Source organism: Dermacentor variabilis, unplaced genomic scaffold (genome assembly GCF_050947875.1).
Source record: "Dermacentor variabilis isolate Ectoservices unplaced genomic scaffold, ASM5094787v1 scaffold_12, whole genome shotgun sequence".
NCBI lineage: Eukaryota > Metazoa > Arthropoda > Arachnida > Ixodida > Ixodidae > Dermacentor > Dermacentor variabilis.
This window is the reverse complement of record NW_027460280.1, coordinates 59036153-59062137: the sequence shown is the minus strand read 5'-3', so window position 1 is coordinate 59062137 and position 25985 is coordinate 59036153. Positions and strand designations below refer to the sequence as shown.

General features: G+C 41.3%; 2 protein-coding genes across 5 annotated transcripts in view; one reads left to right on the top strand and one right to left on the bottom strand.

Moving 5' to 3' along the window:
- Positions 1-4910, bottom strand: part of LOC142566272 (protein FAM136A-like) — a 90601-nt gene extending 85691 nt beyond the window's left edge. Inside the window, exons 1-4 of one of the 2 annotated variants that reach the window (XM_075677155.1) lie at positions 4817-4907; positions 4603-4746; positions 2617-2757; positions 1496-2400 (exon numbers count right to left, since the gene is read on the bottom strand). In XM_075677155.1, coding sequence (XP_075533270.1) covers positions 2209-2400; positions 2617-2757; positions 4603-4689 — 420 coding nt within the window. In that variant the 5' untranslated portion in view covers positions 4690-4746; positions 4817-4907 and the 3' untranslated portion in view covers positions 1496-2208. Of the gene's footprint in view, positions 1-1495; positions 2401-2616; positions 2758-4602 lie in introns of those variants that run through there. The other variant, XM_075677156.1, reaches the window with a different exon arrangement.
- Positions 4911-5251: 341 nt separating this feature from the next.
- The window catches only part of LOC142565986 (lipase maturation factor 1-like), a 32969-nt gene continuing 12235 nt past the window's right edge, over positions 5252-25985 (top strand). Inside the window, exons 1-8 of one of the 3 annotated variants that reach the window (XM_075676653.1) lie at positions 5252-5646; positions 13486-13571; positions 15825-16045; positions 18656-18666; positions 18780-18928; positions 21063-21128; positions 21971-22138; positions 22201-22366. In XM_075676653.1, coding sequence (XP_075532768.1) covers positions 5412-5646; positions 13486-13571; positions 15825-16045; positions 18656-18666; positions 18780-18928; positions 21063-21128; positions 21971-22138; positions 22201-22366 — 1102 coding nt within the window. In that variant the 5' untranslated portion in view covers positions 5252-5411. Of the gene's footprint in view, positions 5647-13485; positions 13572-15824; positions 16046-18655; positions 18667-18779; positions 18929-21062; positions 21129-21970; positions 22139-22200; positions 22382-25985 lie in introns of all 3 variants that reach the window. The other 2 variants (XM_075676651.1, XM_075676652.1) reach the window with 2 other exon arrangements.

The window sequence follows — 25985 nt, the reverse complement described above, 5'->3', positions numbered from 1 at the left end:
TCTCGGTGCGGTCTGCACCGCACATGCTGGCGCTCGTAAGCGCTATTATGGCCCGACCTTCTTGCGATTTGTTTATAAGTGCTTGCTGACAAGACACTATCCACAACTGCTTTGGGAATTTATCAAGTTTTTACTGTTGAAACTTAAAAACCTAACTCACGAAATTCGCGATTTAACGAAGTTTTTCGCTGCAATATATCGAGGTTTGACTGTAACAGAAAAAAAAAAAAACTCAGTGCCCTTCTACTCCGTGAAGGATGACCAGCGAACTATGTGGGGCCCTTAATGGCGAACTGCACCTCCGCCGCGGGTCGGCCCGGCATTGCACTATCTTCGGGATTTTTTTCTACACGCGTAGACGACAGTGGGGAAAGTAGCCCTCAACAGCTAGCTTTGTTGTAAAAATAAAACGCAGATCCCACCACGCCATGTGAGAATCACTCTTGTGCAAAGCATTGTAAATTGAGGACACGACGCCTTGTTCCCATAGCCGATACCCACTGATGCCATACATCACGTCTATATGCCAACTCAGCCACGCTAGTGCGATGGTTGTTGATGCCGAACATCAAAGTCGTCGTTTTGAGCGGCTGCTGCCCGGCTGCACTACGCAGTCCAGTGCAGGCCCGACAGCGAGACGCGCAGCTGCGCGTTAACTTCATCGCAAACGTGTCTCGCGTTTGTCATCTATACAGCGTGTCCCAGCTAACATTAGCCAAGCTGATTTTTAAAAATGCTACAATATACGACTGTGAGACCTGTATACGGTGTTCAGTTATCAGTCTTCTTTCACCACCAGGACATTTTGTACCTTTGGTTAACTTAGCAAAATTAACCAGCTTTTAATTTTATTGCAATTATAAAGAGCCACTGAGACACCTTGACAGGTAATAGCAAGTAACATGCACAAGGTAGCAGAGTAATCCATTTAGTAGTGTACATTGCGGCATTGTTGTAGCGTTATATGTTCTTTTTAGTGCTAAATGAAAACACGAGATGCGAGACACGTTTGGGCCGCATGTCTTCTGTTTCATGTTTTGAAGTCAAGGTTTTTGGCGGCTTCGGCGTACGTTGGATCTGGCCTCTTAATTAAAAAAGCCCTTTCGTGCCTCCAGAGAATTGTACTGAGTCGCAACAGGCATCAAAATATAGGTCTCAACGAGACGAGAAGCGAGAAATTAGTCGCAGAGTAGGTGAAATTAATGGTACGGGTGTTACTAGCGTCAAAAGTTCAAAATTAACCCCATTGCACCATAGACTATACTATCCCAGGATTATCCCATAGACTTTACTATCCCACCTGCCCTCTTGGTAAAAAAAAAAAAAAGAAAGACAAGGGGGAAAAAGGTTCAGCAACCAAAGTCGATACGAAAAAAGACAATGTTGACCTGCATGCACGTATAAAAAAACTGAGAAAACTCGACATGAATAAAAAAACAGCAAGTAAGGTCTAACAATGGAACCGAGAAATTAATGCAAAAATATCCAGTACTCATTGAACATTGCATTACCTTTATTGACCCAATTTCAATACATACAAATAAGATGTACCCCTGTGAACAAAAGTATATGGAACCGAGATTGCATGATAAATCTCAAATTGAGGACTGAAATCCAAACTTTGCATTGCGAACTTTCCTGTGCACTCGTCAATTTCAGCTTATGCCAGTTAAATACAAAGAAATTAAGTATTTTTGGCGACCTTATGGTCCATACTTTTGCTCACAGGTGTATGTAGGCCTTGTCTTTTTTCGTATTGACTTTGGTTGACCCGCCCTTTTTTTTTTGAAGTGAAATACCACCAAGCCCAATCCAACATGTCATGTAGATTTATACTTTGTAATATAATGCAGATGCGTAAGGACTGCTGCTGGATGTGAAGCCAGAGCTTATACTGGGCTAGAGCAAGGCGGTTTGGTGCAGTTCACTCCACTATATTTACCTAAATCACCTTACATTAGGCATTACTATATCAACCCTCTGGAACCCCTTGACACACTGTCAATTACCCTTTTAAGGCTTGAGGACTACAACTAAGCAAATGATGTCGAAAGTGTCCGTAATAAAACCCCTATGAAAGCAAAATATGATTGTCCTTTATCAAACATTTATGGTAGAAAGCAATGAGCAGAGCTACATGGCATGTTAACTCATTATAGAAATACAAAGATCAGTACAAACTATTGACACAACAGTGTACACTGGCCTCTAAAGCTGACTTAACAACTCTTTCATTCTTCGCTGCATCTGTGGCAAAAGAGCAATATGTTTGTCCGCGCACGTCACAACACATGAGTCATATTGGCCTTTTAACTTGGAGGCTTCTGCTTCTGTTAACGTTGAGCTCATCTGGTCCCGCACGTCATTCTCGCACTGCATAACACACATTCGTATGCGTTCCTGGAATATAAATAAAATATTGTAATACAGGCTCAGGTCAAAAAGTTACAGCATAAAAGAAAAGGATGCAATGCAGAAGTTTTGATGAAGTGACAAGTGAACATTTTTTGGACTCATATTTTGCAAGCACTTGGAATCTCGCACACTGAATGCTTGTTGATGCAATGCAAGCATGCTTCCAAACAAAAGCGAAAAATCCAGTGGCCACAAACACACCTGAAAGTTTCCAAGTTCACCTTCGACTTTACTCTGGGCTTTGTTAAGAGGTTCAGAGCAGTTCATGATGCACGTGCGAGCACCATCCATTGACAAGCTGGAATTGTCACAACACTTAACTGCACACCTGTGCACATTGCCCTGGAAGAAGAAGAGTTTGGAGCACATTGTCAACTCAATATTCAGATAACCCATCAAAGCATGTTATGGGACCTAACCACCCCAAATGAGACATTATAATTTTTGAACTAGGAATATATAAACAGTGATGGCCAATCTTAAAGCACACCTGTAGTGCCAGTACACTGACTACACCTTCTTATACCTTGAAGCCGAGTTGAAAACAGATGCTCCAATCAAAATGTGCAGGCTACCATAAAAAAATTTCCAAGATGGTCAAACACATTTTTTTTACATTCAGACATTAGACATAAACTGGTCAATTAATCCTGTTGATGCACATTTAAACCTGCACTTCAATGGGTCACATAAAGAAATGTTCTCTCTACTGTAAGTCATTGTTACAGGTGCAAAAATTGCATTCAATGTGCCATAGCAAAGCTGCATTCTAGGTGTTCTGAAGAGAATGAGTGACTGAAACCAAGTTTATTCCACATTAAAATGCGCCGCGGACGCTGCGGTGGAAAGAAAGGAGGTATTATTGAAAAGGGGAAGAGAGAAGTCTGCCAGTGTGGAACTAGCTAGATGATGCACATTCTTTAAGTGTGGCTCACCATGAACAATAAAGTAATATAGATATTTCTTTATAACACTCAATCTGGCCTCTTAAGGTTCGCTGCGCAGTCATAAATGTCTTGAACATTGTGATTTTACATGGGATTCACTGCTGTTCCACATGCACCAGCAACATTGTCAGTCCTAAAGAACTGTTCCTGAGCTTTACTGAACTTTGAAAGCCTCATTGTGTACAGTCCTGTTGGCCATCATGGTCAGCCTCTGATTAACTGTTCACAAACAGGGCATGGACCATGATGTGTATTTTCATACCCATTGGTGAGAACCAAAGAGAAGCAGAAATTGGAGGAGTGGGAATTTTTCAATTTCGAACAGCTGGAAACGTCGCCCCAAAGCTCAGCACATGAGCATTTCTGCATTCTGCCCCCATAGCAAAGAATCGAGCCTGCAAGCTCGTGCTAAGCAGCAGAATTACAAACATCAAACGTGAATGCCAAGACAGCTTCAATGCTACAAAGCGTATAGCCGCATCCATCAGCTCCAACATTAGGCGACTTCTTGCTTGGTTTTCAGTTTTAGTAAGGCACAACAGAACAAGCAGTTCGTCCTGCATATGAAGCACACTGCTTGTGGCTTTTGCTCCATATTCTTATATCCATTGTATTTCACATGCTTCTGCTTCAATACGTCAAACCAAACAGCCCATCAACTTGTGCTCGGTTCATTGTACTATTTTGGCGTCCCTATCTGAGGCACAAATATTTTCTAGGAATGAGCATATAAATGAAGAGTGGATGCATGTTTTACCGTGTGCACTAACTTTTCTCATATTTCCCATTTTTCGCGGAAAACGGATTTTTTCTTGTTATTCCAAATTAGCTAAAATCTTTTTATTTTCAGTCACAAGCGTTAGCACACACTTTTCTGCTGGCCGACATCGGCAGCGATTGTGTAAACGGTACGGGACTCTGCCGAACCTAATATGAAGCAATTTTCTTTGAAAGACGAAATATTAAAACATTTTACTAGTTTTCCCCACAGTGCTCTCCGACGTATTTCGTAATTGGATGGCAACACGTAGCACAGTCGTCACATTTATGGTACTACCACGCACAACCTTTCACATGGCAGAGCATGTCAACAGCGCATGTTGCACCATGCGAACAGACGGAAAATGTTTGCAAAGGGTGTACCGACAAGCCCGGTATTCTCCCGGAACACGCAAAAGCAAAAACGTTCAGCAATCGCAAATTTGGAGAAGCTGTTGGGCTTGACAATAAAAACTATTACCAATATTTTGCGGAGATGAGAGTTGTCGAGTTCCTTGACCATGTTGTCTACGGCAGTTTGTACACGCAGAGCAGCTCCTTCGGCCATTGTATCGCGTTGTTCGGCTTAACACTTTCAGCAGTATTCCCAGTACTAGTATAATACCTGTAATACCAATAGACTGAATCAAATTCTCTTCGTGACAGCCTTGCTCGCACTTGTCGGTTCACGTAACCTCCTTTTACAGGAAGGAAACCAAGCAGACCAACAATCGCCTCGTGTTTGCGCCAGCCGCCCATGCAGTCGCCAGTGCCCGGCAGCCTTGCCGACTGCGTATGGTCTGGTATCGCTAAATTTGGCCAAACAAATAAGTGTATAAACAAATGATGTTTTAAACAATTCTACGTTAGTAAACAATTCAGTAAAGCTATGTTGCTAATGAAAATTTGCTAAAAATTTACAATAACGCACTTTCGCATCAAAGCGCCCATAGAGTTTCATATTTAGAAACTCTACGGAAGCGCCCCAGCAACTGCTCTTTTTGGGTAATAAATCTTGAAGGCCATAATCTTTCTTTTATAAAGGTAGGATAAAGCTCGGATCCAAATTATGGAGCCATATGAGCAGGTTACGTCATGTCCACCATGTTCTAAAACGCGAAGGCGAGCAAAGTCAAAACAAGACAAGCGAAACGCACATGATTTGATTCATCGGCTTTGCTTTCGGATCGTGCGTTGTTTCACAGGTTTCAGCGCTTTCGCCTGCGCTTTAACTTCAATATCTGCGAGCGCTGACTGCTTCGTAGATGTAGCTTTGATTGCACGATAGTTATGGCACGATTTAGAAAAAATCCAGAACAGTCACCGGAAACCAGAACAGTATCTCCTTGCGACAGAAGAGATGTTCCAAAAGAGGCACAAGATCCATATATTGGTGGACGGCGAGACGAGGGCTCAAGAAAGTCTTCCCCGATTGTCCTCGACGCAGCAAAGATGCACTTCTTGCAGAAGAACCAGTACTGGCTGACAAGAATTGTATTTTTACGCTCTCTTGGATTTGTTTATGGTGAGCGCATCGTTTTGGTATATCGCAGATTAAGATGCGTAGCTTTGATAGTATGTACCTTGTTCTATTCGAAGGCAGTATTTATATGCGGCAGTGCTGTCGCCTTTCTTGTGGTAACCTCTCAGCTCACCTTACCGTGGTACTTAACAAAACATGTATATTTTTCGATGGGTTTTCGACACTGTTGTGCTGTTGAGAATTATCTTGTATTTGTATATTCTAAAAATTATTTCTTATAGTAGGAAAGTTAGTGGCAGATGTGCTTTGACGTACAGTGCACTGGTACACGCAATCTGCCTTTTTCATTTGTTTATTTACCTGGGAAGACATCGAGACGCGTTGTAAAAAAATTGCGGCAGAACCTATCTCGATCACGATAAATGACGACGGTAATGCAGTTAGCATTGAATCAATGTACTGGCCTAAACGCATTATGTACGAGGTGTGTATACACTTCAGAAGGGAATAGGTTGGGGCATGCTAGTTATTCATCGTGATGCAAAACATAGCGCAGTAGGCACGAGGGACAAGTCGAGACAGGACAAGTTAGCGTTGAAAGTTAGCGCTTGTTCTGTCTCGACTTGTCCTTCGTACCTACTGCGCTATGTTACTTGAATCGTGTGTATGCAGCCGGGCTCCTCTCTTGCACATCTCTGTGGACACATTGCGCCATCTAGCGGCGGCGCCGCGAAGCCTGCTCGCGTCTGGTATATATATATATATATATATATATATATATATATATATATATATATATATATATATATATATATATATATATATATATAGTTTCTCACTACATTACCTAGAGGGAAATCTGGCGCTGCTGCACTGTGGTATGCATGGGAATGCCGGTATATTGTGACTTCGGATTGGCATCGTTCTCGGAGAGACAGGACACCTTGAAGACGCGCTTGGCAAGCACCGTTCCGTCTGTCACAATGAGTCATTTTCTACTAAAACAGCACGTCAAAAGTTGTTTTGGTTTTATTATTACGCAAAAGCATGTTTTCTTTAACTATCAGAACTTGTTATTGCGTGTACGATTATATGTTACGTAAAAAGTATCAGCGGGCAGCTAAAGTTGGAGGACAGACGACAAGGTTCGTGCTCGCTTTGAAACAGTTGGTCGTCTGTTCTTGCTTTTCTTCACTTGGTCATGCATCGTGGGTGAGTAAAGATGTAATATGCGTGAATGGAAACATTTTATGAACATTTTACTTTAAGAACGCGTTATTTGCGTAGCCATATCCACGTTTTAGACGAAGCCTCTTACAACGTCAGCCAACATGAGCCTCGCAGACACATATACCGTCATTCCCATGACGGCACAGTGCCCCCTTAAGAAACTCCCATAGACGGTGGCGCCAGATTACTCTCTAGGTGTTATAGTGAGAAACTCTATGTATATATATATATATATATATATATATATATAATCAGACAAGATTGACGAATATTCAAGGGGGGCACGCAAGAAAATCGGGCTGGCTTCATGGAGCTCTTCGTAATTGTATTGCTCCATTTTTTCTTCTTTAGGCTTCCTTTTAAAAGGAATCCTGAAAAAGATAAATCTGTGTGTGCCATGCAGAGCTGCACTTTTGGGGGCAAGTACCTGTGAGCAAGCCTGCCTATCCACCCTGAAAGAATATGTTCGCAAAGGCAACAACCTTTGTTACCTAAGCAAAGAAGTAATGAAAGTGCTGAAGTCATCTGAAGAGCACTTCAATGGCATTGTTACTTGGACTGACACATCTTCAAAGTGAAGTAGCCAGTGCAGACTGTGGCTAGTTATCTCACTAGGACACTGAAACCAAGTGTGGAGGCATGCTGCCAGCACAAGGAGATTGTTAAGAACCTTCTGATCTCCTTAAAACGAGCGAGTTGTCACGCAGACAGGGAAGAAAGACACAAGAAGGCACAAAGAATACAGACACATAGCGCTTTATGCTTCTTTTTTTAATTTTTGTGCCTTCTCATGTTGTTGTTCCCTGTCCGCGCTACAACTCGCTCGTTTCAAGATGCACAACCAACAAGTTCACATTGCCACTCTCATTGACTTCTGATCTCCAGCTATGCTTAACTAAGACTTGGGATACATCCATATGAATTGAAAAAAAAAAAAAATGAGCGAATGAAGAGCATGAGAGCAAAACATGCCCTGGAGTCAGCCTCCTATAAATTTTGGCTCATTCAGTGCAGCTATAGTCTATGTTTGCTATTTGTTTTGACATATTTCCAAAATAAATGACTAGGGGAGGCGGCTGCTCTCTTCGCTGCCTCATGCAGTGTTCATGACCTCTAACTTTCGAAATGCGTAAGGTGATCTAAATGTACTATGCAAACTTTTTTGACCATTTAGTATTTACTTTAAAAAAAATTACATGCAGAAATCATGAGGCAGATGTGGTCTGTAGTTTGAGTTCAAAACTGTAATTAAAAAAAAAAAACTTTTTGATGTACGAGCTCCAGGGACAAAGTTCGAGCTTGGGAAAGGGGGGGGGGGATAAGCAAATAATTGCAATTGCAATAGGTCACACAATATACCTTCTGGAAGTGCTTCAGCACAGTTATTCTTTGTACAAACCTCTGTATATACAGAAAGACCGTTTCGGGTCACCTCGTTAGGCACACGGTACTGCAGAGTGAGATTGAACGTGACGCCTGCCGTAGCAGACGACAGGGTTGTCGCCACCCCGTATGGAGCGACGTGCGAGGAGGGCATCGAGGCACCCTGCACCTCACAAGTCAGTATCCAGGCCATAGTAGAATGTCTTACGGGTTTGTGATGACAGTTGTCCCAACTGTTGTCTCAATACTCTTACGTAATTGTGACATTTGTTTGTGACGGACAGCGAGCCTCCCAGAAATTTTTATTCCTTCTTAAAAAAACGGCCAAATAAACATATAAAATGTTTCAAACAACGTTTATGGAGGAGGCACCAAACTCTGTGCGAGTTTTTTAGTAATTTTGGTGGCTCCAAGAGGAGAATGAGCATTAAAGACCATCCTCATTTCAGCTGAACTTAAACCAGTCATACCTAGAGAGTCTCTAAAACATTAGAGAAAAAAATGACAACAGTCATCACTACACAATTGACAAGATTTCAGAAGGTGCTGGCATGGGTTGGAGCTCCTGTGAGTGTATTCTTTTAGTATGGATTTGGGCATGAGATGTATTGCCAGGAAGTTTGTTCCCTGCCTGCCGATAGAGGACAAAAAAACTAAACGACGGCTGCTTGTTTGAGTTTGTGCCAGGATTTGAAAAATTAGATCAAAAGTGACCCACACGTTGTTTCAAAGATCATCACGGGTGTCAAAAGCTAGTGCTATGGGCATGACCCCAAATACAAACAACTGTTGAGCCAAATGAAGGTGCCTTCTTTACAAAGATTGAAAAAAATTTGACAATGCACTCAGGTGAAGATGATAATGAGTGTTTTTGTTTATTTTCTTCTTCAGCGTTTGTGGAACTGTGCTGAGGGAATTTGTTCCTCCTGAACAGATTGTCAATCTTTCTTGGAGGTATTAAGGCACCTAAAGAATGTGCAACAGAAACATGCAAAATTGTGGAATGTGGGTGATTGATTTCTTTAACCACAACAACTCCGCAGCTCACACTGCTTTGGCTTTGACATGGTATTTAGCCTCAGAGATGGGCCGGCATTCCCCGTGCACCTTATTAATTGTATTCATTGAGCTGTGCTATCTGTAATTTTTTGCTTGATATTTAAAGAAGTCGATGAAAAAAAAAAAATTTATCACCGTGCACAAGGGGAAGACAACATTGCAGGGGCCACCGAACAGTATTAGGCTTGAGTAGCTCCAGCCTCCAGAGTTCCTTCCAACAGTGGGAGAAAAGATCTGAAAAGTGTATTGACTAGGTTGGAGAAGGTCGCTGGACCAATCTTCTTTTCTGTCTCTGTGTTTATGTGTTTGTGTGCTTGCCGTGCATGTTTGTTCCACTCACCACTGAAACCTATTAATGTTTGCTGTATTTAATTAGGTCAGGTTGTTACTTTAAGTATGTTAACTTTATGGTGCACTAATTCTTGTTGTGTTAGTCTTCTGGGCCAGTATAGTGTAGCTATACTTTTACTTCATTCTATTTCTTTTTTATCATCCATCACTTGTGACTAGCCTATCCTGATGATGATAAAGGTGGAGTGCAGTTCAGACGACTGGCGAAGTGCAAAAAGGAAAAGAATTGGAATAGAATTGTTACATAATCCCAGCCCTGAATTATGGATTGCATCCTGAAATAGTTCGTCAGTAGTGCCAAGCTTTATCCTACAATTCAGTGTGCTCCTTTGGCATGCCTGTCAATTATAATTGAAAAGTCTTGACTTGAATAAAAGTTTATTATGGCTACCCAAGCTATTCCACTGGATACAGGGCAGCAAAGAAAAAAAGGCTATTTCCTTCAACACATTTCTCGCAGCGGTCGCAATCATGAATTTAGCAAAAATGGCCTGTAAGCTCTTATTTTACCGAATTTCAACAACTTTTCAATCGGCAACACAAGCACTGAAGTCATTAAGTGCTCAAGACATTTCCACTTAGTAGGAATCTTGACAGTACCATCGGTTTCAATTTATGTGCTCCCAAAATTTAGTGAAAGTACATTTGTATTTTGTGGATAATTTCCCACAAAGCCTTCCTCTACATATTGTGGGATTTAACTATGTATAGTGAGGAAGGATCATCTCAGGATTCTTGCTAATGGAACATTCCTTGAGCATGAACTGGCTCCAATTTCACATTTAAAGCATCTGTACCGAAATAAAAAAAAGTCAAGGGGCATGGTAGTTATCTTGGGTGGATTAAAGCAAAAGCATTGCGACCACCGCGCGATGCTTAGACATTATGCCACAATGCAAGTTCCTGGGTTGGACTTCCACCAAAGGTTGTTGGTTTGAGTGCCTTAATTAACTTTTCTTAACACCAAAGGTTGTGGGTTCAACTCTTAACAAAGGCTGAGAGTTCAACTCCCACCAAAGATTGTGGGTTCGAGTGCCTTAATTAAATATATCTTAATTAACTGTGCCTTAACTGCCTTCACCTTAATCAACACCAAGGGTGGTGGGTTCAACTCCCACCAAAGGTCGAGGGTTCGTAGCCTTTTTGTACCATCACCTGGTCACACCACCATTGCCAGATTTTGTGCCTCATGAGCCATTTAATGCTTTAGCATTAATAATTATAGGTTAATATTATTTTGTTAATTGATAAATCAAATGTGGTTTAATGTCCTAAAGCAACAGTTGGGCTATAAGAGAGTGGGGGGCATTAATTTCGACCATTTGTGGTTCTTTGATATGCACTGAAATATAAGTCCATATTCGACTTGTCACTTCAGAGTGCCCTGGTAGTGCTATAATACTTGTGTAAGACAGGACTCAAGCACTACTGCAAGGATTTTGGTCTCCAGTCACAGTAATTGGGCCACATTGTCACTACTATGCCAGTTGGTCATGCTAAAACACAGCATTAAAGCTGTTTTGCATGACTTCTATAGTGCTGTCCAAGTACTCTGAAATGACCACTAGAATATGCCCTAAGTGCAACCACCCACAAAATGTTGCGGGGTACATGAACGCGTGGCTGCGCCCCGGGGTGTATCGGTGCAGCTGCCATGGCAACACATTGAAACAAATCTGCACAGGCACACTGCCTAGAGACATGTCTTTGTGTAATCTGCTACTTTACTTGGGCCCACCAGAGCTGCATGTTAGTGCTGTGAAGCAAATGTTACTTCAGTACTATATCACCGTTGCAGCAAGCCAACCTTGAGTTTGTGTATCGCTTGTTAACAGACTGCAGTTTCACCACATCAAGCCCAGTACACTGCATCATCAACTTCAGTGAGCATTTCCATCGGCATGCCCAAACATTGTTGTAAGAGGGCAGGAAGCCATGCCTCTAGGCGTTACTGTGCGTGTGCAGGCTTGCTTAGGTGCACAGCCACGGCAGCTGCACCGGTGATCCTAGAGTGCAGCCATGAGTTCACATGCCCTACAGTATTTTGTGGGTGATTGTACATGAGCATTTTTGCATTCCACTCCCATCAGAACATGGCTGCTGGTAATTGAATCCATGACCTCATGTTCAGTAGCAGTATGCCATAGCCATTGAGCACACTGTAGCAGGTAGATTTTGTGAATAATCAACTTGTTGGTTATTGTGCAAGATGTGGTGCTCATTCTGTGAATAATGTTTGCAACTGCAGCTTCAACATGCATGCTAAAAATGTTTATGAAAGGCTAATATTTGCTAAATGGATTATTGGCAATTGTCAGGCAATGCACACTTTATGAATAATGTTTTGCTTAAGATCTTTACTGCACTGTTAGTTAAATATTAGTTGTCTTTGCTGAACTTTTCACTGTATAAGAAAAGCATAACTGCAGCAGAATGTGTTTTCAACTACTAATAATGTGCACATAAAGTGATCATGTCATTGGTATTCTATTTCCCTTAAGAACTGACAATATCATACTTCTCAAATGCGTCACGACTTTCCGGGTGCAGTTCAAATACTGTCTCCTATTGGTTTGTTGCATGACAGACAACCAAACTGCTAGAACACTTTGCAGTGCTGGAACAGAAAAGGGAGTGCTTTCAGCTTTAGTCTACCTTTAAAAAAAAAGAAAAAGAAAAGGAAGGCACACTCTGCAGCAATTTACACAGTAATTGAAGTCCCATTTACACTATTCCATAATGAGATTGCTCTGTCCAAGAACAAGACTGAAATGCACATCTTGGAATGTGTATTTGTCACCTTCTGAGCTGTTCTAGGAAGTGTGCACAAGAGGCCGTTTCAGGCAAGTGTTGCCTACATTATGAAGCTTCCATGTGTACTCCTAGTGCAGAATACAAGATGGCAAGCCACATAATGGCGTCTTTATCTCCTGACATGTTATTGTGTTATGTTTCTCAGAAATTTATGGCACCCTCTTCATACGGATGTACTGATGCTGTGTTGGAATCATAGGTGAGGGAGATCAAAACACAATTCATTATGATTACAGCAGTGCAAAACACAACAAGGATGAGGAAGTAAACAGAATGGGCATCATATTGCCATCCCGTTTACTTTCTTGTCCTTGTGTTTTGCATTGCCATACTCATAATGAATCCTTACCAAAAAGCCTGGTTGTCTGTTCTATTGTCTGCAAAAGCACGATTGTTTCAGAGGTTTACTGGGAGTTCTTGATGTGCAGTATTGTTCATGCCCATTTGTCTTTTTCTTCATCAGCTGCCCGTCTAGTGGCAGCCACAACCACAGGTGCTGTCTAGTAGAACTGGCAGAAGGCGATCCATACTTTATCAAGTGCACCAACCATTTAACAATAGTTCACATAGTGTGCAACACTGGCACAAAATTTAATGCTGTGGGTGGTGTCGGGATGGTGTCAGAGAAGTGGTGAAGAGGATGGGAGATGATGTAAAGTCCATTCACTCTTGTTCTCTTTCCATGTACTCTGCGACATGAATAAACATTGATTTGATTTTAAACTGGCACAATATGCATGGACTTAATGCAATCTAAGGTAATCACCTCCGTGCTATCATTTTTGTTGGGTATGAGATACCGAGAGCTTCTTTTTTCTTTTATCTTCATTGACCACTGCCTAGCTGAGTAGTGGCCACTGCAGGTTCTTTTTTGACTTAGCATTGCAGCACCAACAGACGATGCACAGCAACATATTTCTTTTTATTCTTCGTCCCTTTTACGTTAGCACTGTTACATTGCAGCATGTAAAGTTCCTTTCATTGTGTGGAGAATAACACAAATGTTTTCATATGGTGTAACTGACCATGTTGTCTTTTTTACAGTTGTCGCATTTCTTGTTGCCCTCAATCAAAACAAATATTTGGTGGGTGAACAGGGTCTTCTTCCTGCACACCTTTACATGGAAAGGGTAACTGCTTTTTCTCTTTATTGGCTGTAAAAAAATGTTGCTTGGATACATAAATACTAGCACAATACTGAGACCTTCTATAGCGAAACCTTTCCCATAGTCCCACTTCTGATTTCATAGATGTTAATGATGAGAAGGAAATTCATAGAAGAATAAAAATGGGTTGGATTGCATACGGCAGACATTGTCAGCTCCTGACTGGAAGCTTACCATTATTATTGAAAAGGAAAGTGTACAATCAGTGCATTTTAACAGTGCTGACATATGGGGCAGAGACTTGGAGACTGACAAAGAAGCTTGAGAACAAGTTGAGCACCGCGCAAAGAGCGATGGAACGAAGATTGCTAGGCATAACGTTGAGAGACGGAAAGAGAGCAGTTTGGGTCAGAGAGCAAACGGGTATAGACGATATTCTAATTGACAATAAGAGAAAAAAATGGAGCTCGGCAGTTCATGTAATGCGCCGGTTGGATAACCGTTGGACCATTAGGGTCACAGAATGGGTACCAAGAGAGGGGAAATGCAGTTGAGGATGGCAGAAGACTAGGTGGAGCGATGAAATTAGGAAATTCGTAGGTGCTAGTTGGAATTGGTTGGCGCAGGACAGGGGTAATTGAAGATTGCAGGGAGAGGCCTTCGTCCTGCAGTGGACATAAAACAGGAGGATAATGATGGTGGTCGTGGTGGTGGTGGTGGTGGTGGTGGTGGTGGTGGTGATGATGATGATGATGATGATGATGATGATGATGATGATGATGATGATGATCGATGTCCATAAATGGTAGTCTGCACAACTTTGCAAGTGATTTCATGTTGCAAGGATCAGTTTTATACATTTATTGGACAGATAATAATGAAACTGAACTTAATTTTTTGCTTTTTAAGCTTGCATATTATACGATCAGTTTGCCTTGGACGTGCTTGCTATCTCTTGTCACTTAATCTGCCATACAAATGTGCTTATGTCTGAACAATCTGTGTAATTTGTTTTTGCAATATTGCACACTGAGCTTTCTGAGCTTGTTAAAGGGACACTGAAGAGAGAAATGATTTCACCTGTATTAGTAAATTAACCTTCTATAATGCCAAAAAATCCACTCTTAATACAGAAGCTTGGTATGGAGAAAGAAAGGCGCAAAGAGGAAAGACGGGTGGCGACACTGCCTTGAAATTCCCACACCAGCTCACCATGACATCATGGAGTTTGATGCCATCTGCTAGGACCTAGTTAATTCTTTATCAGTAAAAATAGACTACTTTGTGTTCCAAAGGACCCAAAGACTGAACATGGCAAGTTTCAGATACATTTACTGAGCCAATGCGACCCAAATAGGAAAAAAAAAAAATATTGTGAGATCCGTGATGTCACGCTGATGTGCCAGTGTTAGGGTTCCAGTGCGCAGTTTAAAAGAATAGAACTTTGACCTTAATTTTATCTTCTAATAATCAACCTATATCACCAAGGTAATGATAATAGAGTTGTCAGAATACTTTACCAGTCTAAACTGACATAGTGTTTATCTTTGGTGATCCTTTAATGATGGTTAAAACAAAAAAAGAACTGTCATTATTTTGAGATCAACTATCTCTTCCGTACACTCTCCTTATTTGTTTGATGTTTATGTCATCACGACCATTACGCCCTCCTCAATGTCTCATGCTGATCTTTCTTTCAAGCATTTCATCAGCTAGTCATGGTACCAAAGATTGCCGATGTTGTTCTTGTAGTAACTGTATTTAAACTTATTAAAATCATACTTTTTTACCCAATACCAAGTATATCCAACAATATGTGCGTGCATGTTTCCTTGCTCTTTTTATTCTGGAAGGGGCGTCACTATGAGAGCTTGCTTTCAAAATAACTCTTAATTTGTCCTACTTTGTTCCTGCACTTCGAATTGTCAATTCAGCCTTGCTCTGCAATCTGCCAGCCTCCTGGTTAGCGCAAATGCTGGAGTGACTGCCCTAGAAAGGCGCTGGTTCTGGGTTTGATTACAGGACCAGGATGAATTTTCGTTCAACAACTTTTCGCTTTCACAATAGAGCACTTGTGACAGCAGTGTGACTCAGAGTTAGCCTGCAATTTTGATTTGTTTGAGGTTTGTGAAGGTTGTGAAGGTTGTGAAGGTTGTGCGTGCGTGCGTGTGTGCGCACTTCATCCAACAAAGCCCTAAACCAGTTCTGTTCTGTTTTCTATTCTGTTCCTTGGTCTTTTGTACTGCATCAATATTCTGAAACTGTTGTCCCTTTCAGATTAAAGATATGTACAAAGGCTTCCACAGTGAGACACTGCTGCGAGTTCCGACCATAATGTGGCTCCACGAATACATTGATGTTGACACTTTGCTTGACTGCATAGCATCTGTGGGCACCGTCCTAGCATTGGGCATCACAGTGACAGGAGCAGCAAATGCAGTCTCTCTCTTTCTCCTGTGGATTTTGTACCACTCCCTTGTAAACGTAGGACAGCTATGGTAATATTTCAATTCTTTTGATAATAATTATTGCATTCAAAGCAGTACAGAACTGTGAAAAAAAAAAAGTGTCAGACGGGGGGGGGGGGGGGATCAGGGGCATGGTTGGGGATTCTGTGATTACAGTACAATCTCAGCAGATGGAAATCACTTAATATTGCTGCTTAAATGGAACTGCTTCTCAGTCAGTTGGTTTTGTATTTCATTAATGCAAAAATACTTAATCAGAACGAAAATGTTCACTTCTCTGTTTAAACGGAACCACAGATGTTGCGACACTTGAACAAGCAAAATTGGCTGTGTAAGCACGGAATAAGTTTATTGTCTCTTTTTGGTTTTGTGAAAACTAGCTCTTACATTAACTATTTCATAACTTTTTTTGAAAACTGACCCCTGCACGTCTTTCTCAGTAAACAAAACTCACGTGAAATTGAACAGGTTTCTTCTGTCCCTTGAGATTTCATTTAATGAGGTTATATTGTATTATGTTGGCTTTTCTTTTTCATATAATGATTGTGATTCTTTTCACACCTATAGTGGCTGTTCCAAGAAGTGTGTGGACACATATGTGCAAAGAGCATGCTCAGTTGTCTAATAATGCAGAAAAATGCCGTGGTTAATATCTCCTTGTATATAAGCGCGTTCTTTAACAGTATTAAACAGTTGGCAGTTTGCGCTGCGTCTGTCCACATCCTGTCCTTCCTTAATATCGGGTTTGTAAAACCGAGTGCAATATAACCATGAACGTTCACCAACTAGCCCCCTTCATTGCTTTACTAAATTGGTTAATCTGACTCAGTAGCAATATTTAACAGATACATTGACAAGCTCGACTCATCATTAGTACAGGCAGAAGTGAGCCTTGGTATTGCTGCTGCTTACACCAAGTTACTTGTGTCCGCGTTGGAGCCTACTCTTTCACATTTTGATGCCAACTAACACAAAGTAATCAGTATAAATTGAATAGTTGAGGGCACATAATAATGAATAATTGTTTTTTTTTTATTCAGCCCAGTCAGTCAAGGAGTGAATTCTCACAGTTGCCAATGATAAAAATGTGTTTGTAGAAAAAGGACACAACACTCAGCGGTTGTGCTGAGAGTTGTGCTGCACAGTCATGTGTCTTTACACACATGACTGCGATGCCCAGGAGAACAAGTTTATTATGGTCCACCAACTTTACTGTTCTGCAGTAAAGAAAGCTCATTGCCAAGCTTACCTAGGCCTGCGGAAATTGGAGTGAACATGGTGTGAAACATTTTAAATGTTGATCTCTGTGCAAACTGACCTGTTAATATGTAATAGGCTGCTGGAAATGTTTATGGTGTAGCACAAGTACTCCGTTACAGAGCAGCTGGTTCAGGCTGAACATGTAACATACTGCACAAAATACAAGAAGGGCAGAAAGAGAAAAAGGACAGAGTGTGGGCTACCAACATTTATTGCAAGAAATATACCAGGAAACCAATTTAATGCCACAAATTCAGTGTGCTGCTATGAGCTTATGGAGCTCCCAAGATTCTGTATTTCAGTCACAAGTGTGTGAAGAATGGGCACAGATTAACCACTTGCTACTGAAAGAGTAAGGTCTGCCTCTGCTATCTTGCATTCCATCCAAAGCTTTTAATGTTGTGTGGGACTTACTAACCAAGCTGTCAGGTCATGCAGCCATCTTGTATTGATGGTGGCACTTCGCATCAATATAAACTTTCTTCAGCACAGAGAGTGCATATACAGGGTACAAGTGGTAGAGGAGATAATTTAATGGACCAATATTTGACACCTTAATGTGCAACTAAGACTTTACTATGGTGCATACTTATGTAGAGCATGTAAATTATGAAATATTTTTCTTGTTCGAAGTTACATAGAGCCCACACTTAGGATTTAACCCTTGCAGGTCCGCATTTCATGTTTTGAAGTAACAAATTTATATTCTATGCAACTGAACAAGAAAGTGAAAAATAAAATTTCCAAATCAATGTGAGAGCTGTCTGTCACAAATTCAGTATGCTCTGGGGAGTTCATGGAACTTCAAGGTTCTGTATTTCAGTCAAGTGCATGAAGAATGGGCACAAATTATTCAAAGGTTGTTTTCATGCTATGCCAGCACATTTTACATGCCTCAGGTGGCAGGCTCAAAAGATACAGCTCCAATACCTAATTTCTGCATGCAGCAACATGCACATTTTTCTTAATTTCAGAGAGAATCAATGATCTGCAGCAATAAGCCTGCATGAAATATGTAACTGCACCGCTGATACTTTGATTTCCCTGGTTAGTTTTGTTCTTTCTTTTACTTTTAAATCATTACTACAATTCCTGAAGCAATCATTAGACTAGATATAGTTAAAATTCTAATTCTTGGTCAAACATTCACTCTCATGGTGGATTTTGTTGCTATAAAGTAAACTCCTCTATTTTGTTCCATCATTTCCATTCTGGTTATCCATTCGTCCTCTTCCATGTGATTTGTGCAGTCTTCATGACTGTTCACTTTAGTATCCAGTTGTGCCTTTTGGTAAAGCGGTATGTGTACAGTTAATTAAAGCTCATGCATTAGATTTAATTATTGGTGTATTTTATTCTCTTTTCATTTTGTGCTTCAAGGTACTCATTTGGTAAGTATTGTGATATTGCCATCTTTTTCACTCTAGCAGCTCTTTATGTGTGGGACTCCAACTGTGAGTTTTTGCACTGGCTCTAACGTTGCTTTCTGGCATGGTTGGCATAGGTTGGGAGTCCCAGCTGCTTGAAACAGGCTTCCTGGCAATTTTTTTCTGTCCAATCTGGACATGGAAGCAGCTGCCACGTGGCACACCTCCTTCGCCGGTCGTCATATGGGGCTATCGCTGGCTCCTTTTCCGTATCATGCTTGGTGCTGTAAGTTGTTTTTGTACATACATTTCTCCATCAGAAACCTATCTCTTGTTTCATGCCTCAGCTGCTCTCACTGTCTTCGCAGTTAACAGTTATGGTAACTTGAACTTCTTACGCCATCTCGAATGGGCACTCCATTAGCTTTTAAAGGGGCCCTGGTATGCTTCTTTCATGTCCCCATATTTTGCTCTAGGTCTTTTCTCGTTTTCTCGGAATGACATAAAACACAGAGCAAAAGAAATTATGAAAATTGATCCACACAATACGAAGTTATTAGTCAGAGAATGTTGAAAATACATGCAAAATGACAGTTGCCCTCCACTCGAATGTTTGTGGCTCTAGATGCCACATTTTACTCTCCCATGACGTCACGTAGTGACACCAATAGACGCTGAGCATTAGCGGAAGTCAGCGTGCCATGGCTGCCAAGCCTGCTTAGCCAGTTGATGGCATTCCCATGGCCTCCGTGATCGGGTGGTGTGTGGTCTAATCTCGGGGGCCATGGCATCACCTTTATGATTACAACAGCTTCCGCAAGGCGGCCATTGGCACACCAAAGTGCTCGGCATGTGATGCCTTGTTCCCATGGTTGCAACATGTCGTCGTGGCTGTGCAATACCTGAAATGTCTGAAAACGTAATGCTGTAGCTTTTTTCACAGTAGTATTCGCAATATCATGCAAATGCAAATTGCACATTACATTTTTAACCAATGATCATATCGTCACTCCTTGACGTCACATCCTATCTATGACATACACGAAATTGCCGCATCGAAGCGATGCCATTGGTGCTGCTTAACAAGCTTTCTCTGGTGCATTGCAGGGCCCCTTTAGATGCTTAAATTGTGTGTAAAAGTACCGCCAAGGTGTTTAAATTCATGAAATTCATGAACCACAGCCACCGTAGTCCTCCATAAAGAAAGCAACAAAATCCCAATAAAGAAAGGCGTCAGGCAGGGAGGTACAATCTCTCCAATGCTATTCGCAGTGTGTTTACAGGAGGTATTCAGAGACCTGGATTGGGAAGAATTGGGGATAAGAGTTAATGGAGAATACCTTAGTAACTTGCGATTCGCTGATGATATTGCCTTGCTTAGTAACTCAGGGGACCAACTGCAATGCATGCTCAATGATCTGGAGAGGCAAAGCAGAAAAGTGGGCCTAAAAATTAATCTGCAGAAAACTAAAGTAATGTTTAACAGTCTCAGAAGAGAGCAGCAGTTTACAATAGGGTAGCAAGGCACTGGAAGTGGTAAGAGAACACATCTACTTAGGACAGGTAGTGACTGCGGATCCGGATCACGAGACTGAAATAATCAGAAGAATAAGTATGGGCTGGGGTACGTTTGGCAGGCATTCTCAGATCATGAACAGCAGGTTGCCATTATCCCTCAAGAGAAAAGTGTATAACAGCTGTGTCTTACCAGTACTCACGTACGGGGCAGAAACCTGGAGGCTTACGAAAAGGGTTCTACTTAAATTGAGGACGCCGCAACGAACTATGGAAGGAAGAATGATAGGTGTAACGTTAAGAGATAAGAAAAGGGCAGATTGGGTGAGGGAACAAACGCGAGTTAATGACATCTTAGTTGAAAAGAAAAAGAAATGGGGCATGGGCAGGACATGTAATGAGGGGGGAAGATAACCAATGGTCATTAAGGGTTACAGACTGGATTCCAAGGGAAGGGAAGCGTAGCAGGGGGCGGCAGAAAGTTAGGTGGGCAGATGAGATTAAGAAGTTTGCAGGGACAACATGGCCACAATTAGTACATGACCGGGGTAGTTGGAGAAGTATGGGAGAGGCCTTTACACTGCAGTGGGCGTAACCAGGCTGCTGCTGATGATGATTCACCCACTTTCACATTAGGTGGAGCTGACTGATCAAATTGGGTTGACCCCTTAATTCTTGTGGGTCATTTTGATTCATAAATTTTTTGTCTAACGAAAATAAATATTAATGATGCTGTCAGGTAAAACATCTCGCATATCCACTTGCAGTACCAATAAATCTCACAGTGCCAGGCTTACTTGTGAGGCACTTTTTAGATTGGACGATCACAATGCTCACTGTCAGTGAGAGTACAGTTTGTTTTCTGTCCATTCACACTAGTAGTGCTTTGTGTTCTTATGGTGCAGGGCTTGATCAAAGTACGAGGTGACAAATGCTGGTGGGAGCTAACATGCATGATGTATCACTATGAGGTATGGCTTATCCCACAATTCTATTTAGCGAATGTTATTTTATTTGAGGGCTTTATGGTTGTGCCTAATAAATGCTCCTTCATGGAATCATTTTGCATGTCTAATATGAACTGCATTCAGGGAAGGTCCTTTGTTGTCATAGAGACACATAATGGAAACAAACACCCTTATTAACTCACTAAATGTGTAGTGTGTGCCATCATGGTTTGGGGCCTTTTCCAAAAAGCGTTTGACAGCTGGATAAGATTATTTGTGGCTAAAAACCTTTTCCTGCATGACAGTAAGTTGCCACATCGCAAGTTTTCTCTTGATGAAGGAGTGACACTTATATGAAGCACCTTATCCACTTGACAACTTACCGTGCAATAATGACCATCATTTATATGATGCTGTTTAAGCTTGCAGGTAAAATTACCCGCAAGTAAAGTGGTTTGTGTAAAATTCCCCTGATATTTTTATACACAAGTTTTTATAGTGGCCCAATTCGAAGTTCTCCACTGTAGCGTATGTATCTGAAGCACTGTGCTTAATAGTAAAGATGTGTGGTAATAATAATAATAATAATAATAATAATAATAATAATAATAATAATAATAATAATAATAATAATAATATAAAAATTAACATGAAATAATTAAAACATGAAATAATTGAATTTTCTTTCGGAATTACATTTCTCATCTCCACTGAAATAATTTTTTCAGTATAGCTTGAAAACACTGCTTAAGTGTTGCTGCCTGATGATTCAGAAACACTGAATTTTTTTGTTGTTAATAGTTAAGGCTATCGTCTACCCACTCTATTTTTATGGATGATGAATGGGCACATTGTGTTCACTGCAGACCCAGCCAGTGCCCAATCCACTTAGTTACTACCTTCACCAAACTCCTCCATTTCTGCACAAATTGGAAGTTCTCGGGAATCACATCATTGAGCTAATTGTGCCATGGTTCATGTTGCTGACAAGACCGTTCAGGATAGCATGTGGAATAATTCAGATATCATTTCAGGTAAGTACTTTTCAGCACAACCTGTCAGCTGAAGTCTAACAGTGTGCGTTGATGCCTGACAGGTGATCCTGATTATGAGTGGAAACCTGAGTTTTCTCAACTGGCTGACAATCCTGCCATCGATACCCTACTTCGATGATGCTGCACTGAAATGGATGTTCAGCAAAAACGCTTCCAACCAAGTGGCATTGCTGGCAAAGGAAGCGGGGGAACAAAAAGTGAAGCATAGTATGCCACTCCTTGGTTTGTCACATTGGCAGATAAAGCCAAAAAGCTTTACTGATAAATGTTGCAATTGTTGCTCCTGCTTTTAAGGGACTGTCCAACACTCTTTGAGCGGCTGCTGATTGTGCTTTATATCAGTTATCAGTTATATCAGTCAAAAAGTGAATGACAGAAATTGACTCACACATTCGCAAATTAGTTGAGAAATTTCAATTCAGTCGACTTCCGTTCAATAGACCCTGATGGAATCAATAAAAGTGATTGAATTATCCAATTTGAATAAAACAAGAGGCAGAAAAAATGTCAAAACAGTCTGCTATTCACTTGGCAGTGTTTGCCCGATTCTAACACACCCCCAAATCAATTATGTGCCCGCTTTCTATGTGTACAAAGTAGAAAACTAATGTATAAATAATATTAAAGCTGCTAAGCAAGGTAGAAATTTTGCTTAGAAAAAAAAAGTAGTTCTTTAAAAATCAGCTTCCCATCAATACAGCCGTTTTATGCAGTAAAGCATGTAAACACCACAAATGCAGTTTTGTTTTCATATCCGATTGCAACATGCAGGCAATTTTTGGCCCAATTTTCTTGGGGAAAAAAAGCTGTGCATTAGAAGCAGTTAACTACTGTAATCGTACATTATGAGCTACCATTATTGCTTGAAAATCTTCCTAGGACAGACCGAAAATGGGTTGAGCAGAGTAACCAGTTGGGCTTATTGGTTGAACATAGTAGAAGGCTACAATGTGGAAACTGATGGAGTCAAAAGAGGCACACAAAGTACACAGATGCTGGGCTGACTTCAGCGCTACACCTGTGTACTTTGTGTGCCTCCTTTGTCTCTGTTGGTTCCTGCGCTGTAGCCTTCTACGAAAATGGGTGTTTTTGACAGATTTGACGTTTGTTCGCTGTCCCCTAAGCTCTGCCGAGACATGCTGCCCCTAAAGGGGTCACCATTGGGGTCAGGTGCATGCATGCTGACTTTTTCAAGTTCGAATTATCCGGCAAATGTCGATTTTACAATTGAAGTAACGAAAGGGTGGGCCCGTAGAAATGCATGGGTGCCGCACGGGACCGAATTAAGTGAAAAATCAAAGCAATCGGAGCTCAATGAATCGAAGTTTGCTGTATACCCAAACACCTAAATAATACTGGATTTTGTTTTTAACTTAAATTTGGGAGACAATGTCATCCATTTCTCTTGCCCACTGACCCATACTAAGCCAGTGCCAAGTGCTCACAGCATACATGTCAAGAAAGTTCACACATTGTGCCTGTTTGTTGTCCCCCATTTCCGTAAGCGTTGGTGGTGTCGATGCCACCATAGGCGCCACCTACGGGCTTCTGGGCCCCATAGTTGCCGTAATTTTATTGTTGCTAATAGCTTACTGCAGCATTGTTGGTGCAGACATGCACGGTTTTTAATTCATACTTTTGCTTTATTTCTGCAAATTCTGACAATAGGAGGACAAGCGCATTAGAAGCACTAGCAGCGGCTGCCTCCGTATTTTCTCACTTCCAACTTCGTTTTCAATTTCTACTGTAAACACCATGCACATATACAATATATTTAAATATGCACACAGGATGAAGTTTATTATATTTTTGGAAGAGAAGGAGGCAGCTGGTTAAAAATTATTTCTAAAGGTATGGATAGCCTGTGTCAAGAGAAAGAATATGTTGCTGTATGCCCACCTCACTTCAAATGGCTTTGCATGCTTTTTTCACCCTGAAAAAAGCCTGTAGGCTTCAGTGACCCCTGCGGCAGAGTTTTTGATCAACAGCGGGTGAAATGCACATGAATGATGTGCATCTCAGTATTGCTTCTTTCCAGTAAGCACTGCTAACGGATCATGAAAAAAAGAAAACTCTTCTAATAATTTACAACATTTATTACGGATAAACATCGCTACTTGCATGCAGAGGTCATAAATATATACAGGGCGCCCCAATTAACTACCATGCACCCAGGTTTAGAAATAGAGCAATTGCATTACTCAAAGAAAACCTAGTGCATATTGTTTCTGATACAGTGCAGTAGCTGCCAGTATGTTTTTCATTACTGAGATTTAATTAGGTAATTGTAATTAATGAACTAACTCAAGACATACTATCCTAATTATCAAAGTGTCAGTGAGGCATTTGTAGGAACAGCCAAGGGACATCTAGCTGCAGTATTTTCAGTTACGTACTAATTTTTTCCAACTGATAAATGAACCCCACGAAATATGAAAAATGCCACGTGACTGCGCTCCCACCCGCATCATAAAGCAGCGTCCTTGAACAAGCTCCCTCTGAGCTAGCCAGAACGAAATGAAGGAAATAAAGAAATAATCATAATCAAGGTAGTTCCTTATCTGCTGTGCCCTGGCTGAAGTAACACGATGGTTTGGTGTTAGTTGGAAATAAGCTGTGATAACTGTTGTCTTAGTGTAGATAAAGCGCATGAATGGTTTTTTTCTCTCTTTTTTTTTTGTCACACCTATGACCACAAATGCAAATTGACAACATCAGTGCAAAGGTTTAAAGGTGCATTTTGTTTCGTCCCAGCTGCCATGTCTTTCTCTAATGAGCATAAACAAAGGATGATCCTTTCCTTGGGAGCTGCAAATGACAACAAGAGGAAGGCCGCAAATATATATTAGTCATGGTAGTGTGGCGGTAGACCAAACGCATCGACAATAAACAAATTATAAAAACCTGAGACAAACCGGCAGCTTCCAGAAACAGTGGCGGATGACTCCTTTTTTTCCTACCCTACGCATGGATGTTCTAGCATTTATGGCCTCAAACCCTCATGCTAGCATGTGGGATGTGGCCGCCCAGGTACCAATTTCCAAGTCATAAGTTTGGAGGATTCTAATGACGGCCTTTCACCCATACTACCTTAACCAGCACCAATGCTTAGAAGATAGTGGCCTGTAGAATCATCTAGATTTGAGAGTGTTATGTGGATGAAATTCTTGGAGTGGTGGATGAGTTTCTCAGTGAAGTCCCACTGTCACATCCTCCACTTCTGTGGTATCAGCAAGATGGGGTGCCAGCAAACAGCTGCAGCCAAGCATGAAACTGGCTGGATGTGACTTTTTATGTGCAATATATTGGAAGGCACGGTCCTGTAAATTGGCCGGCTAGGTCACCCGACCTCTCTCCACTCGATTTATTTCTTTGGGCTTATGTGAAATATGGTGTTTACATGATCAAAACAGATGTCAGATGACCTCAAGGCAAAGGTAACGGATGTCTGCCGTAGAATTCCAGCGTTGGTCATGAAGAAAGCCACAAAAGATGTGATAAAGGGGGCACAGTACTGTGTAACTGCAGAAGGAGACCTATTCGAACACGGCCTCTAGGCAGCAGCTGGTATTCAACGGCGGTTACGAATTTATAGATGATAAGTGCACACTGAAATCTGAAGGTTTCAAATGCGGAAGCATTTCTATCCTTACCCAACGAAAAAAGCATCCTTCTGTCTGTCCTGTAAAATGAACGCTTCTAACGTAGCACCCGCAGCAGCGAGCAAATTCACCTGCATGCTGCCTCTTGCTTCAACGCCAACAAAGCGGTGCAAACACAATGCTCATGGAGCTCTCTGCCGTTTTCACATATTGCTTTCAATATA